This window comes from Hylobates moloch, unplaced genomic scaffold, assembly GCF_009828535.3.
Source record: "Hylobates moloch isolate HMO894 unplaced genomic scaffold, HMol_V3 SCAFFOLD_20, whole genome shotgun sequence".
Classification (NCBI taxonomy): domain Eukaryota; kingdom Metazoa; phylum Chordata; class Mammalia; order Primates; family Hylobatidae; genus Hylobates; species Hylobates moloch.
In genome coordinates this window covers 31,143,320-31,160,297 of record NW_026652295.1, presented here as the reverse complement: position 1 = coordinate 31,160,297, position 16,978 = coordinate 31,143,320, and the positions used below count along the sequence as shown (strand labels likewise).

General features: G+C 43.9%; 1 protein-coding gene across 2 annotated transcripts in view; it reads left to right on the top strand.

Annotated features, from left to right (window-relative positions):
- The window catches only part of LOC116460315 (HLA class II histocompatibility antigen, DQ beta 1 chain), a 198,197-nt gene that overhangs the window by 41,578 nt on the left and 139,641 nt on the right, over positions 1-16,978 (top strand). Inside the window, exons 2-5 of one of the 2 annotated variants that reach the window (XM_032141378.2) lie at positions 10,970-11,141; positions 12,577-12,846; positions 15,687-15,968; positions 16,474-16,584. In XM_032141378.2, the coding sequence (XP_031997269.2) occupies positions 10,970-11,141; positions 12,577-12,846; positions 15,687-15,968; positions 16,474-16,584 (835 nt within the window). Of the gene's footprint in view, positions 1-10,969; positions 11,142-12,576; positions 12,847-15,686; positions 15,969-16,473; positions 16,585-16,978 lie in introns of those variants that run through there. The other variant, XM_058432348.1, reaches the window with a different exon arrangement.

Here is a 16,978-nt window from a genome sequence, read left to right as displayed (position 1 = left end):
TCAAAGACCTAAATGTAAAACTTAAAACTATCAAACTATTAGAAAAAAACATAAAGGAAAATCTTCATGACATTTGATTAGGCTATGATTTCCTGGACATAACACCAAAGACATAGACAAGAAAAGAAAATATAGATAAATTGGACTTCATCAAAATTTAAAACTTCTAACTCAGGAAAGGAAAAACAAATACCGTATGTTCTCACTCACAAGTGGGAGCTAGGCTATGGGTACACAAAGGCATGTAGAGTGGTAAAATGGACATTGGAGACTCAGAAGAGGGGAGGATGGGATGGGGGTGAAGGATAAAAAACTACATAGTGAGTACAATTTATGCTACTTGGGTGACAGGTGCACTAAAATCTCAGGTTTCACAACTATACAATTTATCCATGTAATAAAAAGTCATTTGTACCTCAAAAACTATTTATATAAAATATATTTAAAATATTTAAAAATTATTATTATCTACTATGTGTTCAACACTATTTTTGGTGCTTTATATTTGCCATCTCATTTAATCTTCAGCATTACTCCATGGAATAGATATTCTCATTTTGCAGTTGAAGGAACTAATTCTCAGAGAGATTAACTTGGATTTATGAGCAATGTCTACATTATAAAGTAGAGGCGAGGAGACCAGTCAGGATGCTTTTGCAGTAATTCACTTGGGTTGAATTGTTGGTCTTTGAAAATAGAAAGTGAATCTCTTGGAAAGATTCTACAATGTTATTGCTTTTGCCCCAAATGGCACATTACAGAAATCAATTAATTTAGTTGAATGGCAACTATATGGACAAACATGTTCCTATTACTCTTCTATATCATGTCTTGAACTTTCTCTTTAATAAATGTGACATAAAAATTTTAAAACTTCTGTGCACAAAAGGACAGTGTCAATGGAGTAAACATGGTAATCAACAGAATGAAAGAAGATATTGACAAAAGCACATATCTCGTAAGAGATCAATATCCAAAATATGGTCAGGCATGGTGCCTCATACCTGTAATCCCAGCTACTTGGTAGGCTAAGGCAGGAGCATTACTTAGGCCCAGGAGTTCAAGATCAGCCTAGGCAAGTAGGCAAGATAGAAAGGCACTGTCTCTTTAAAAAAATCCAGGATTTGTAAAGAACTTCTAAAACTCAACAATAAAAAGACAAGGGAGGGGCCAAGAATGCTGATTAGAAGTAGCTCTGGTCTGTGGCTCCCACCAAGGAGAATGGAAACAGTGAGTGAACCCTGTACCTTCCACTGAGGTATCCAGGTTTTCTCACTGGTATTGACTAGGCGGTTGGCACAACCCACGGAGAGTGAAGAAAAGCAGGGTGGAGCAACAGCCCACTCAGAAGTCACAAGGGATAAGGAAACTCCCACCCCTAGCCAAGGGAGGTGGTGAATGATTGTGCTACCCCACCAGGGAAATCAAAGTTGGAGACATCATGCTACCTGACTTCAAACTATACTACAAGGCTGAAGTAACCAAAACAGCATAGTACTGGTACAAAAACAGACCAATGAAACAGAATACAGAACTCAGAAGTAAGACCACACATCTACAACCATCTGATCTTCAAAAATCCTGATAAAAACAAGCAACGGGGAAAGGATTCCCTATTTAATAAATGGTGATGGGAGAACTGGCTAGCCATATGCATAAAGTTGAAACTGGACCCCTTCCTTACACCTTATACAAAAATTAACTCAAGATGGATTAAAGACTTAAATGTAAAACCTAAAACTATAAAAACTCTAGAAGAAAATCTAGGCAACACCATTCAAGACATAGACATGGGCAAAGACTTCATGACAAAAACATCAAAAGCAATTGCAACAAAAGCAAATACTGACAAATGGGATCTAATTAAACTAAAGAGCTTCTGGACAGCAAAATAAACTATTATCAGAGTGAGCAGACAACCCACAGAATGTGAGAAAAATTTTGTGACCTATCCATCTTAAAAAAGTCTAATATCCAGAGTCTACAAGGAACTTAAACAAATTTGCAAGAAAAAAAACATTAAAAAGTGGGCAAAGGACATTAACAGACACTTCTCAAAAGAAGACATTTATGTAGCAAACAAACATATGCAAAAAGCTTAACATCACTGATCATTAGAGAAATGCAAATTAAAATCACAATGAGATACCATCTCATGCCAGTCAGTATGGTGATTATTAAAAACTCAAGAAACAACAGATGCTGTAGAGGCTTCAGAGAAAAAGAAACACTTTTACACTGTTGGGGGGAATGTAAATTAGTTCAACCATTGTGGAAGACAGTGTGGCAATTCTTCACAGACCTAGAACCAGAAATACCATTTGACCCAACAATTCCATTACTGAGTGTATTAGTTCGTTTTCATGCTGCTGATAAGGACATACCCAAGACTGGGAAGAAAAAGAGGTGTAATTGGACTTACAGTTCCACATGACTGGGGAGGCCTCAGAATCATGGTGGGAGGCAAAAGGCACTTCTTACATGGCGGTGGCAAGAGAAAATGAGGAAGAAGCAAAAGTAGAAACCCCTGATAAACCCATCAGGTCTTGTGAGACTTATCCACTATCATGAGAACAGAACAGGAATGACCAGCCCCCATGATTCAATTACCTCCCCCTGGGTCCCTCCCACAACATGTAGGATTTCTGGGAGATATAATTCAAGTTGAGATTTGGGTGGGGTCACAGACAAACCATATTATTCTTCCCCTGGCCACTCCAAATCTCATTTCCTCACATTTCAAAACCAATCATGCCTTCCCAACAGTTCCCCAAAGTCTTAACTCATTTCAGCATTAACCCAAAAGTCCGTAGTCCAAAGTCTCATCTGAGACAAGGCAAGTCCCTTCCACCTATGAGCCTGTAAAATCAAAAGCAAGCTAGTTACTTTTTAGATACAATGGGAGTACAGGTATTGGGTAAATACAGCCATTCCAAATAGGAGAAATTGGCCAAAACAAAGGGGTTACAGGGCCCATGCAAGCCTGAAATCCAGTGGAGCAGTCAAATTATTTTATTTTATTTTTTAAAAAATATTTATTTATTTATTTATTTGAGATGGAGTCTCACTCTGTCATCCAGGCTGGAGTGCAGTGACATGATCTCTGCTCACTGCAAGCTCTGCCTCCCGGGTTCACGCCATTCTCCTGCCTCAGCCTCCTGAGTAGCTGGGACTACAGGCACCCGCCACCACACCCGACTAACTTTTTTGTATTTTTAGTAGAGACAGGGTTTCACCGTGTTAGCCAGGATGGTCTCAATCTCCTGACCTTGTGATCAGCCCCCCTCGGTCTCCCAAAGTGCTGGGATTACAGGCATGAGCCACTGCGCCCAGCCACCATCAAATTTTAAAGCTCCAAAATGATCTCCTTTGACTCCAGGTCTCACTAAGGTGTTTCCCATGGTTTGGCAGTCTGCTCTGTGGTGTGGGGACAGCCTCCTGGCTTTGAGTGTGTGTGGTTTTTCCAAGCCCACAGTGCAAGCTGTCAGTGGAGCTACCATTCTGGGGTCTGGAGGATGCTGGCCCTCTTCTCACAGCTCCATTAGGCAGTGCCTCAGTAGGGTCTCTATGTGGGGGCTATGACCCCACATTTCCCTTCCACACTGCCCTAGCAGAGGTTCTCCATGAGGTCCCTGCCCCTGAAGCAAACTTTTGCCTTGGCATTTGGGCATTTCCCTACGTCTTCTGAAATCTAGGTGGAGGTTTCCAAACCTCAATCCTTGACTTCTGTGCACCCATGGGCTCAACACCACATGGAAGCGCCAAGGCTTGGGGCATCCACCCTCTGAAGCCACAGCCTGAGCTATACATTGGCCCCTTTCAGCCACGGCTGGAGCAGCTGGAACACAGGGCACCAAGTCCCTAGGCTACACACAGCACGGGGACCCTGAGCCTGATCCACAAAACCACTTTTTCTTCTTGGGTCTCTGGTTCTGTGACGGTAGGGGCTGCTGTGAATGTCTCTGACATGATCCGGAGACATTTTCCCATGGTCTTGGGAATTAATATTAGGCTCCTTGCTACTTATGCAGATTTCTGCAGCTGGCTTGAATTTTTCCTAAAAAATGGGTTTTTCTTTTCTACTGCATCACCAGACTGCAGTTTTTCTGAACTGTTATGCTCTGTTTCCCTTTTAAAACGGAATGCTTTTAACAGTACCCAAGTCACCTCTTGAATGTTTTGCTGCTTAGAAATTTCTTCTGCCAGATACCCTAAATTATCTCTCTCAAGTTCAAAGTTCCACGAATCTCTAGGGCAAGGGCAAAATGCCTCCAGTCTCTTTGCTAAAACATAGCAAGACTCACCTTTGCTACAGTTCCCAACAAGTTTCTTATCTCCATCTGAGACCACCTTGGCCTGGACCTTATTGTTCATATCACTATCAGCATTTTTGTCAAAGCTATTCAACAAATTTCTAGGAGGTTCCAAGCTTTCCCACATTTTCCTGTCTTCTTTGGAGCCCTCCAAACTGTTCCAACCTCTGTCTGTTACCCAGTCCAAAGTTGCTTCCACATTTTTAGGTATCTTTTCAACAACACCCCACTCCTGGAACCAATTTACTATATGAGTTCGTTTTCACACTGCTGATAAAGACATACTGGAGACTGGGAAGAATAAGAGGTTTAATTGGACTTACAGTTCCACATGACTGGGGAGGCCTCAGAATCATTGTGGGACATGAAAGGCACTTTTTACATGGCTGCAGCAAGAGAAAATGAGGAAGAAACAAAAGCAGAAACCCCTGATAAACCCATCAGATATTGTGACGCTTATTCACTATTATGAGAATAGGATGGGAAAGACTGGCTCCCATGATCGAATTACCTCCCTCTGGGTCCCTCCCACAACATGTGGGAATTCTGGGAGATACAATTCAAGTTGAGATTTGGGTAGGGACACAGCCAAACCATATCATTTGGTATATACCCAAAGGAATATAAATCATTCTATTATAAAGATACATGCATGTGTATGTTTACTGAAGCATTATTCACAATAACAAAGGCATGGAACCAACCCAAATGTCCATCAGTGATAGATTGGATAAAGAAAATATGGTTCATACACACCATGGAATACTACGCAGCCACAAAAAGGAATGAGATTATGTCCTTTGCAGGGACATGGATGGAGCTGGAAGCCATTGTCTTCAGCAAACTAATGCAGGAACAGAAAACCAAATACTGCATGTTCTTGCTAACAAGTGGGAGCTGAACAATGAGAACACATGGACACAGGGAGGGGAACAACACACACTGGGGCCTGTGAGGGGTAGGGGCAGGGAGAACATCAGGATAAATAGCTCATGCATGCTGGGCTTAATACCTAGGTGATGGGTTGATAGGTGCAGCAAACCGCCATGCCACACGTTTACCCATGTAACAAACCTGCATGTCCTGCACATGTACTCCAGAACATAAAACAAAATAAAATAAAATAAAGAAACAATTCAATTCAAAAATGGGATTTTTTAGATTCCACATATAAGTAAGATCATGCATTACTTGTCTTTCCGTGTCTGGCTTATTTCACTTAGCATAATGTCCTCTAGGTTCATGCATGTGGTCACAAATAACAGTGTGAAAGAAAAATAGAATCTTGGGACCCCAAACTTGTTATGCCAAGGGAAAGTTAATCTTGAGGACTGAGGCACCAATACTGTCTTCCTTTTGTTGCCAAACAGATAACGGTAATTTCACAACCCCGTGTCATAACCTCGTTTCCTCTACTCCTTCCCTCTTTTCACATTTCCTTAATTTTATGTAAAATGTAGATTTACTGAGCATAAGATAATTTATAATCAACTTTTTCCTCTACTCTCTTTTCACAGGTAAAATGTAGATTTACTGAAGCTAATCAAAGACTCGGGAATGTAACCACTGTGTCATGGCCTCCTCTTCCTCCTTTTTTTTCTGCTTCCCCTCCTGCTTGCTCTTTCTCCTTTAAATACTGAAGTTCTCAAAACCCTCTTTGGCAAAAGCATGGATCACAGATGCTCCTGTGTTTTGTGTTTTTCCCAGGTGTATTCCTCAACCTTGGCAAAATAAAGCTTTAATTGATTGAGACCTGCCTCAGTCACTTTTTGACTTACAACAGGATTTCCTTCTTTTTAAAGCCTGAATAGGATTTAATTGTGTGTATATACCACATTTTCTTTATCCATTCATCTGCTGAATGACACAGGTTGATTCCATACCTTGACTATTGTGCATAATGCTGCAAGGAACATAGGCGTATAGGTGTATTTTCAACATACTGATTTTAAACACTTTGTCTACATCCTGCAAATGGGATTACTACATCATATGATAGTTCTATTTTTAACTTTTTGAGGAACTTCCATACTGTTTTCCATAATGGTTGTACTAATCTACATTCCCACCAACAGTGTACAAATGTTTCCTTTTGTCTACATCCTTAACACTTGTTATCTTTTGTCTTTTTGATACTAGCCATTCTGACTGATGTGAGGTGATATGTCATTGTGGTTTAAATGGAATATCTTAAGTTTTCCTATTTGAGGATATAAGAGTACTCTCCCCAAAATATTACTGCTAATGTTGCTGTTTTGCATGAACCATGGCCTTGAGCTGAGTTCTTGGACACATGAGTTCTTGAGTACTTGGATATGGGTTTAAGTACTCAAGAACTACATATATTTTTATGTGACTGAATATTAGGGCCTCCCTTTACTGGTAAGAACTTATAGAAGAAGGAGACATTATAAAGATCTCACAGAGAGATATTTAAGTTTTTTCTGGGAATGAAGGAACATAGTGACTACTAATCTAGAGGCTGGGAGAAGAGCTGTCTCTGGAAATATCCCAGGCATCACTAGGGAACCAGAAGTAGAGACAAGCAGAGGTGTGTTGGAAAGAGTGACATGTGTAGCTTAGCTCTGGGTGGTTTAATCACTAGTGGTCCAACTGAGGCAATGCGGGATGAGGAGACTAACAGGAAAAAGGAACCTGAAAAGACAGATCAGGAAACAAAGCTTCATTGTACAGCATACCCACAGCAGGCAGCTTGGGTTTTTGTCCCTGTCTTTTTCTGTCTTCAATGGCTATTTTCATACAGCATGAGGAGCCATGGGACTGGTGAGGTCTGGGCTTCTGCACCCATATCACCCACATTCCTCATTTCCCCTCAAATGTTGCAAATGCTTTGTATCACCTGATTTTCTACCTTCCTGCTAAAGCTTTTCCCATACTCCTACTCCTTCACCCTCCATCATCCTCCAATTCTTACCTGACTTCCACCCTGGAGTTTCCCCATGGCCACTTGCTTGTGGGAGGCACTGTCTGAACACAGCCCCTGAATACTACTGGTTTGGCTCTTTCTTCAGATTGTCTAGACTGAGATTTTAAAGAGATAACTTTGTGCCAAGAGAAAGGACCTAGTTTATAAGTGCCATGAAAAATTCTTATATATAGCTGGTTACCTGGAAGTTGATATAAGAGAAATATGTAAGAAGCTTCACAGAGATTTTTAAAAATTTAAGGATAATTGCTTGATAAATTTTAATTAAAGGAAAACAATATTCTGGGGACAGCATTTCTAGTTATATTACCATTGGCATTAAGGAGGCCACAGAACCTTTCAGAATATACAGTGATTCTTGATTCCTGAAGTAAATGCAGGGTAGGGTCCTGGATGGTCCTTCTGGTGACAGGTTGGCTCCTATGTTCACATTCAACTCCACTGACCAAGCACAGATTCCAAGAGATGCTGACCAGGGAAGATGATTTCTCCCTTGATTTTCACAAAGAAGGAGTCCACAACTTTTTCTTCCAACCTGAAGGAAGAGAGGATGTCCCCTGAACAGAGTCTCCCTACTGTAACCCTGACCCTCCCTACTAATGGCAGTGACTTTTTAGCCCATTTACCTATAAGGGTTAAATGCTCTAATTGCTCTGCCCCCACAGAGGCTGGGCAGGCGATTCAGGTGAGACACTCGGAATAAGGATGCTTGACCTAGTTTCTTTCTTCTCTGGTCTTTTTCTGCCTGAATGCCCTGAATAATGCAGCAGGGATAGGGCCAGGGTAGACAACTGGAGAGAAGGCTGGGTCAGGTAGAGAAGGCCGGGTCAGGCAGACACAGCTGGCAGAAGCCCAAAGCAAAACCTTTCCAGTGAGGTTTTAGTCAATCAGAAAAAGGCTCTAAAGCGACACTTGTTGCTAGCTGAAAAGTCTGTGCAAAGAGGCCTGTGAGACTGGGGAATCCCCAGGTCTGACGCAGCCTTTGCCTCAGAATAAACCTGTGGGAATTTTTTCCCTTAGACAGGAAGGAGAGGATGGATTAGAGACCTCTATTCTGAGGGGCACTGATGTGGGGGCTGAGGAAGGACGTTGAGGGCAACTTCAGGTCTCTCTGCCTATTCTTCCTTGCCCCAGCTCCATTCCAGGTGTGCGTATGGTTCCTCCTTTATGCGTCCATCACAGCAGTGGAGACCCTCCTTAGAATGGGCTTACCCTGATCCTGAGTACACCACTGCTGCTGGACGCCCAGTGGCAACTTTCCCAGTCTCGGGTGCTCTAGAATTATGCATTGAATTATACAGAATATTGGAGTGACTCAACGCTTTCATGTGCCACTATTGCAAACCTCTTGCTGTTGCCTCTTCCCTGCTTCTTTTTACCTGGTAAACTTATATTCTAATTTTAGATTGTATTCTCTACTTTAAAAGCAGAACCTAAAATTTCGGGAAGAGAAAGAGAAAGAGAGAGAAGAAGAGAGGTGGAGATATTTATTGTCTTGGTTGAGGTCAGAAATAATGTTTGCCAGGCTGTAGGGGCCAGCCCTACAGGGTCTGTGGGTCTTTCTCCCTGTGCGCGGAGACGAGAGATCGTAGAAATAAAGACACAAGACAAAGAGATAGAAGAAAAGACAGCTGGGCCCGGGGGACCACTACCACCAAGACGTGGAGACTGGTAGTGGCCCCGAATGCCAGGCTGCGCTATTATATATTGGATACAAGACAAGGGAGCAGGGTAAGGAGTGTGAGCCATCTCCAATGATAGGTAAGGTCACATGGGTCACGTGTCCACTGGACAGGGGGCCCTTCCCTGTCTGGCAGCAGAGGCGGAGAGAGAGAGGAGATAGCTTACGCCATTATTTCTGCATTTCAGAGACTTTTAGTACTTTCACTAATTCTGCTACTGCTATCTAGAAGGCAGAGCCAGGTGTACAGGGTGGAACATGAAAGCGGACCAGGAGCGTGACCGCTGAAGCACAGCATCACACGGAGACTGTTAGGCCTCCGGATAACTGCAGGCAAGCCTGACTGATGTCAGGCCCTCCACAAGAGGTGGTGGAGCAGAGTCTTCTCTAACTAAGTAACGGGTGCTTTTTCTAGGTACTGACGCTAACGCTAGACCAAGGTGCGCTAGGCAACGGGCATCTTCCCAGGTGCTGGCGTTACCGCTAGACCAAGTAGCCCTCTAGTGGCCCTGTCTGGACATCACAGAAGGCTCACACTCTTGTCTTCTGGTCACTTTTCACCATATCCCTTCAGCTCCTATCTCTGTAGGGCCTGGTTTTTCCTAGATTATGATTGTACAGCGAAGATGATAATAATATTGGAATAAAGAGTAATTGCTACAAACTAATGATTAATGATATTCATATATAATCGTATCTATGATCTATATCTAGTATAACTATTCTTATTTTATATATTTTCCTTATTATACTGGAACAGCTCGTGCCCTCGGTCTCTTGCCTCGGCACCTGGGTGGCTTGCCGCCCACACTAGGCATTGTTCTAATTGCTTTATAACCATTAGTACTGCCCCTAGTCACTGGCAAGAGGAGCCTGATTATAAGTTTATTTATAAAAACACATTGATGTGGATATGTCCATAAGGAACTGTTAAATAAATTTTTAAAAATGGAAAAAAAACCACATTGATACCTCTGCCATTTGGGATTTGATATTTAGGGCTGGCACAGTACAATCTGTGACTAAACAATTTCTCCATCATTAATACTATCAGGACCTAGGAAATGCTTCTCTACAGCTTTTGCTCTCTCTCTTCAAAGCTAAACATGACTGTGTCTGAATACTGTAAAGGTTTGGGTACTGTGCCTCTGCTGATATCAGATGCACCCATTTCATGGTTCAGGGAGGATTTAAACAGCTGAAGAACTTCAAACAGAAATGTCAACTTAATTAACTTTTCAAATACTTTTACTCGAAGAGCATAAATACAATACATTCTTGCATAATGAAGAATCATTTACCAGCAGAGGTGGGTGTCAATTTTTTTGGCTTGTTTTCTTGTTCTACATATTAATGATAGTTACACATAACAGTTGAGGAGCCTTTTGTAATATTAAACATGTCATATTAATCTTAAATTTGTGTATGTGAAGATCTAGCTGTAAAATGCATGAAACATGACCCACATTTTACAAAGAGAATCCTGGGGCAAAAATAAATTCAGTTATTTGTTGACTCTCTTAAAGCACCTTAGTGGTGGAACTGCAATTCACCATTATTTCCTTCTAACAACTTTGCTCTTTTCACCAAAACTTAAGGCTCCTCAGGGTGTGTCTAAGACAACAGCAGTAAAAATTTCTATGACAGCAATTTTCTCTCTCCTGAAATACGATCCCCACTTAATTTGCCCTACTGAAAGAATCCCAAGTATAAAAACAACCTGTTTTTCATCAATATTACAAAGATGTTTACTGTTGAATAGCATTTTTCTTTGGCTTCTTAAAATCCCTTAGGCATTCAGTCTTCAGCTCTTCTATAATTGAGAGAAAGTTTTCACCTCAAATATTCATCCAGTGCAATTTGAAGACGTCACAGTGCCAGGCACTGGATTGAGAACCTTCACCAAAAAAATGTCTGCCTAGAGACAGATGAGGTCCTTCAGCTCCAGTGCTGATTGGTTCCTTTCCAAAGGACCATCCAATCCTGCCACGCACGGAAACATCCACAGGTTTTTATTCTTTCTGCCAGGTACATCAGATCCATCAGGTCCAAGCTGCGTTGACTACCACTACTTTTCCCTTCGTCTCAATTATGTCTTGGAAGAAGGCTTTGCGGATCCCTGGAGGCCTTCGGGCAGCAACTGTGACCTTGATGCTGGCGATGCTGAGCACCCCAGTGGCTGAGGGCAGAGACTCTCCCGGTAAGTGCAGGGCCACTGCTCTCCAGAGCCGCCACTCTGGGAACAGGCTCTCCTTGGGCTGGGGTAGGGGGATGGTGATCTCCATGATCTCGGACACAATCTTTCATCAACGTTTCCTCTCTTTGGGGAAAGAGAACGATGTTGCATTCCCATTTCTCTTTTAGTGATGAGGTGAGCACAGTCCGATCCCCATCCTACAGGCTTAAGCCTGGAAGAGATGGAGAGAGGAGAGGAAGAGACAAAGTGTACATTTACTACCAGTGATAGGACAAAGTGAGCATGGGGTTATTTTTGAAGATACGAATTTCTCCAGAGACACAGCAGGATTTGTTATTTAGGCGTGCCCCAAGACTTTGCCTGGACTAAATATTATGGTCTCCTGCATTGGGAAATGTGAGGCAGCAATGGTGTCTGTAGTCTCCATATGTGAGGAAAGTTGTCTGTATTCCTGACCGAGTGGAGCGTTTGTGGAGGCAAAATCTTGGTACTGAGGGAAGCTGACTGGCTGACCACAGACAGGGGATCTTCAAGTTTCACTGATTTATGGGCAAATGGTGACTTGAGTGGGATTCAGAGACCCAAGTCGGTGGACTGAATTTAGCAGAAAGGAGGATGTAAAGAAGGGAAGTAACACATATTGTGAAACCACTCATTTCAGACACAGAACAATACTTTACATAAATTCTCACTCCTTCTAACATCCTGTGTGTAGATATCATGATTTTCTTTTACACAATTATACTTGTGATATGGATATTCTGTTACATACCTGCCCGAGCTGGTGACTGCCACAGCTTAATTGGAATCTAGTTTATCAAATTCAAAAGCTTGTGCTCTTTCCATGAATAAATGTTTCTTTCTAGGACTCGGAGGTGTAGGTTCTTTCTAACATGAAAGTGAGTGAACCTCACATGGCATTCGGGAGGGTAAATCCAGGCATGGGAAGGAAGGTATTTTACCGAGGGACCAAGAGAATACGCATATCAGAACGAGGACAGGCTTAATTCCTGGACCTGTCTCATCATTCCCTTCAACTCACAGGTTTATGTGGATAATTTTATCTCTGAGGTTTCCAGGAGCTCAATGGAAAATGGGATTTCATGCGAGAGCGCCCTGATTCCCTCTAAGTGCAGAGGTCCATGTAAAATCAGCCCGACTGCCTCTTCCCTCGGTTCGCAGGCTCCGGCAGGGACAGAGCTTTCCGCCCTTTCCTGCCTGTAGGAAGGCGGATTCCCGAAGCCCCCAGAGAGGGCGGGCAGGGCTGGGCAGAGCCGCCGGGAGGATCCCAGGTCTGGAACGCGAGGCACTGGCCGGCGGGAACTGGAGGTCGCGCGGGCGGTTCCACAGCTCAGGGCCGGGTCAGGGCGGCGGCTGCGGGGGCGGCCGGGTTGGGGCCCGGCCGGGGCCTGACTGACCGGCCGGTGATTCCCCGCAGAGGATTTCGTGTTCCAGTTTAAGGGCATGTGCTACTTCACCAACGGGACGGAGCGCGTGCGTCTTGTGACCAGATACGTCTATAACCGAGAGGAGTTCGTGCGCTTCGACAGCGACGTGAGGGTGTACCGGGCGCTGACGCCGCAGGGGCGGCCTGTCGCCGAGGACTGGAACAGCCAGAAGGACATCCTGGAGAGGACCCGGGCGGAGTTGGACACGGTGTGCAGACACAACTATGAGGTGGCGTACCGCGGGATCTTGCAGAGGAGAGGTGAGCGTGGTTGACTCTCCGTGAGGCGCACCCTTGGCCGGGACCCCGAGTCTCTCTGTGCCGGGAGGGGCGATGGGGCGCGGCCTCTGAAATCTGAGCCTCGTTCATTCCACGCCAGGAGACAGGAGGCGGCGGCGGGGGTGGTGGGGGCAGGTGCACCGGAGGGGTGGGGACCTAGGGCAGAGCAGGGGGACAAGCAGAGTTGGCCAGGCTGCCTAGTGTCCCCCCAGCCTCCCCGTCCGTCGGCCTCGTCCTCTGCTCTGCAGGTTTCTCGCCTCGTGCCTTGTGCGTTTGCCTCCTCGTGCCTTACCTTTACTAAGCAGTTCTCTCTGCCCCGAATGCCCACCCACTTCCCCTGCCCGCCTGCCCCGCTAGTACTGCCCCACCCAGCAAGGCCCATGTGCGCAGCTCGCGCTGCAGGAAGCTTCAGGCTTGGCCTGGTGGAGTTAGGGCTGCCCCACAACTGCGCGCGGGGCATCCAGCAATTACAGTTGCGAAATAAGATATTTTGACTTTCTGGCTTCAAATCATTATTCGTCGTAATTCTGTTTTCTTAAATGGCTATCACTCATGACGGAGATCTTTGAGGCGAGAGACTGTTTAAATTATTGCATGCCTGGTACCCGACACATTGACTGGTATGTGGTATGAGCTCAATGATCTTCTGTTAAATTCATGAATAAATATACTCAGCTGCCAATCCACTTAGGTTCAAGAAAAAACAGAGGCTTAAAATGGACTTTATTAATTATTTTCTATCATTTTGCTTAATGTTTTAAAGTAAACTCTTATTGACTTGGATCTTAATAGAATTTGTGAATACAAAGTCTGAGGAAAAAAGTGTTTGCTAAAAATAAAAACAATGCTTGAATGATGTTGTAAGGCAGAGTTTTAATTTCTTAGAAAAGCTGAACAAATGGCACAATGCAAAGAGCAGAAGTTTGGGAATAAATGGGTTGAAGCCATTAAATTATTGGATAAAAATAGTTTCAGGTTGTTTTGGCCTAGGATCTCCCCTCCCCCCATCACTATCCACTTCAGGAATAAGCATTCTGAAAGTCAATTTTACCCATTCAGGTAGCACTTATTTCTAGACAGTTGCCTTATCAAATACCGTATATGTTATGTCATTTAATCTCACAGTTACTTGTGCATTAGATATTAGCATCACCACTTTATATATCCTAATATTGGTACATGATAAACACTTTAAGTAATCAACCCACAATTACTCACCAAGATCTTAAGCCTCCCAAAGTATACAACATTCTTATGTTCCTCACTGCTCATCTATAGAGTCTAAGGGACAGAGGGCCTTGTTAAAGCCAGTTTCGACCAGAAGCAGCAATGAGTCTATTCCTGTTTGTTCTCCATGTTAATGGGGCATTGAAAATTCACTGATTAATCAATCCCTAGTCTGACCCCAGTGTTATCTATGCAGGTTCACAAAACTTTTAGTTTACTTTCTACTCCCTTGCCTTCTTTTGACTCACATCCTAATGCCAGCAAGTACTTATATTTTTGCTATTTCAGTTCTATTTCCATAAAATGTATTTTATCATCTTTTCTTGTAAATTTGTGCCCTCTATTTTTACTCCCAGTCTGTTTAAGATGAACAAATCTTATAAGCCCACATAGCTGACTGTGATTTCAGCTGGACTCCAGGAAGGAGAACCTGAAAAAAAGTTCAAGTCCAAGCAGAAACCGTGATTTCTTCCGGATGATGGCTCAAGAGTGCCGTCTAATTGGGGTGCAACCTGCTGACCTCAGCAAATCCCAGTTATATGTATATGTTCACATTACAGGCTCATTAACCCAGGCAGACCTCTGCACAGATCTCAGAATATTTTCTATAGAGAATGTACATGATAATATCTGATTTCAAAACAAGAAAGTAATTCTCAATAGCAAGGAAATGGAGTGGGGTAGACAGCTAGTAATTAAACTCACTTGGGCATTAAAAAGAAATTAAGGAAAAAAAGAAAATGAGAGAACATATTACTAAATAAGGAAAGCACACATTAAATATTTACTATAATTTCACACTAAGAGAATAAAGGAAATACAATAAAGTGGCCTGAAAGGTAAAGGATGAGATCTGTAAAGAGGCAGGGAAAGGCCGGGCGCGGTGGCTCACGCTTGTAATCCCAGCACTTTGGGAGGCCGAGGCGGGCGGATCACGAGGTCATGAGATCGAGACCATGGTGAAACCCCGTCTCTACTAAAAATACAAAAAATTAGCTGGGCGTGGTGGCCGGCGCCTGTAGTCCCAGCTACTCGGAGAGGCTGAGGCAGGAGAATGGCGTGAACCCGGGAGGCGGAGCTTGCAGTGAGCCGAGATTGCGCCACTGCACTCCAGCCTGGGTGACAGAGCGAGACTCCGTCTCAAAAAACAAACAAACAAACAAACAAACAAACAAACAAAAAACAAACAAACAAACAAAAAAGAGGCAGGGAAAGATGTGTCATCTTTTTTACTATGAGCAGCAATCTGAGAAGATAAAGGAATGGGCAAATATGTTTGATCAGTGTTATTTGTTTTGAAGGCCTGCCTACTTTTTTTTTTCAAATATTACAAATTTTTGAAATAACATTCTTTTTGTTTTTTGCTGTCTGTTACTAGATTGCACATTCTATAAAGGCAGGGACCATGGTATGTTGTTTATCTTTGGATTCTCAGTGATTGTCAAATTTGTATTTGTTGAATGAACCTTAATCCAAGACTTGGACTCCAGGTATCTTTCCACTCTGGTTCCAAGGAGGGACCTTCCTTATGGTAGACATGCTGTGTGATCTCACATCTCACTTCTATGTCTTTTCCTGTCTGTTACTGCCCTCAGTGGAGCCCACAGTGACCATCTCCCCATCCAGGACAGAGGCCCTCAACCACCACAACCTTCTGGTCTGCTCGGTGACAGATTTCTATCCAGGCCAGATCAAAGTCCGGTGGTTTCGGAACGATCAGGAGGAGACAGCCGGCGTTGTGTCCACCCCTCTTATTAGGAACGGTGACTGGACCTTCCAGATCCTGGTGATGCTGGAAATGACTCCCCAGCGTGGAGACGTCTACACCTGCCAAGTGGAGCACCCCAGCCTCCAGAGCCCCATCACCGTGGAGTGGCGTAAGGGGATATTGAGTTTCTGTTACTATGGGCCCCACAAGACAAAGAGCTCCTTCTGACCCATTCCTTCCCATTCCTTGTCCCTGATGTCACTACTGAGCTGGGAATCACAGGAGACTAGAGCGCTTCTTGCTCCATGGCAAGTGCATCAGAAGAATCCTGATCTCGTCGCCTTTCCAGATGCTAGGGAAATTACTCTACATACTATTGCTCTGGATCCCAATCCTGACAGCTCTGAGGGACTGATTCTTAGGGCTGGTGATTGAGATCTTAGGGTCTAAGGTTATGGGTGAGTTCCTGAGGAGCAGAGATTTACTCCCCCACTCTCTCACCTACTCACTGTATCCAAGGACCTATTGGCTTTCTCTCCCTTAGAGGTGGTCTGAAAGGAGGACTAGCTTCCTTTGATGCCTTCACCTCCTGCACCTCAGACTGGACTTCAGCTCCTCAGCAGGGATGCTATGGGGTGTGGGACAAACACTGACACTCAGGCTCTGCTCCTTAGGGGCTCAGTCTGAATCTGCCCAGAGCAAGATGCTGAGTGGCGTTGGAGGCTTCGTGCTGGGGCTGATCTTCCTCGGGCTGGGCCTTATCATCCGTCAAAGGAGTCAGAAAGGTGAGGAAACCCAGGGGGAAAGGGGAAGATGGGCTGCGACCCAGACCCTTTGTTCAGAGAGGTCCTGTCTTTAGACATAGCTCTTTCCTCCTGACCCTGAGAGGAAGAAGGCTAGGCTGGAGGTGGGAGGAGACAGGACAAGATTGGAAAAGGCATTGGAATCTGATTTTACTGGTTGAAAGGTAGCCCTGTCACAGAGCTGACTGATAGAGCTTATTGCAGGACACCCTTACCATTTATCATTGTCTCACTGGCTCCTTTCCAAAAGCTTCCTCTATTAAGAGGTCAGAGCCTCAGCCTCCTTGCCTTCTAGTGACAATTTCCTTTGTTTTAGGGGATTTTAAATTAGGGTGCTTAAGGCCTTGAAGAACATGGGTGGGAAGAGAATATAACT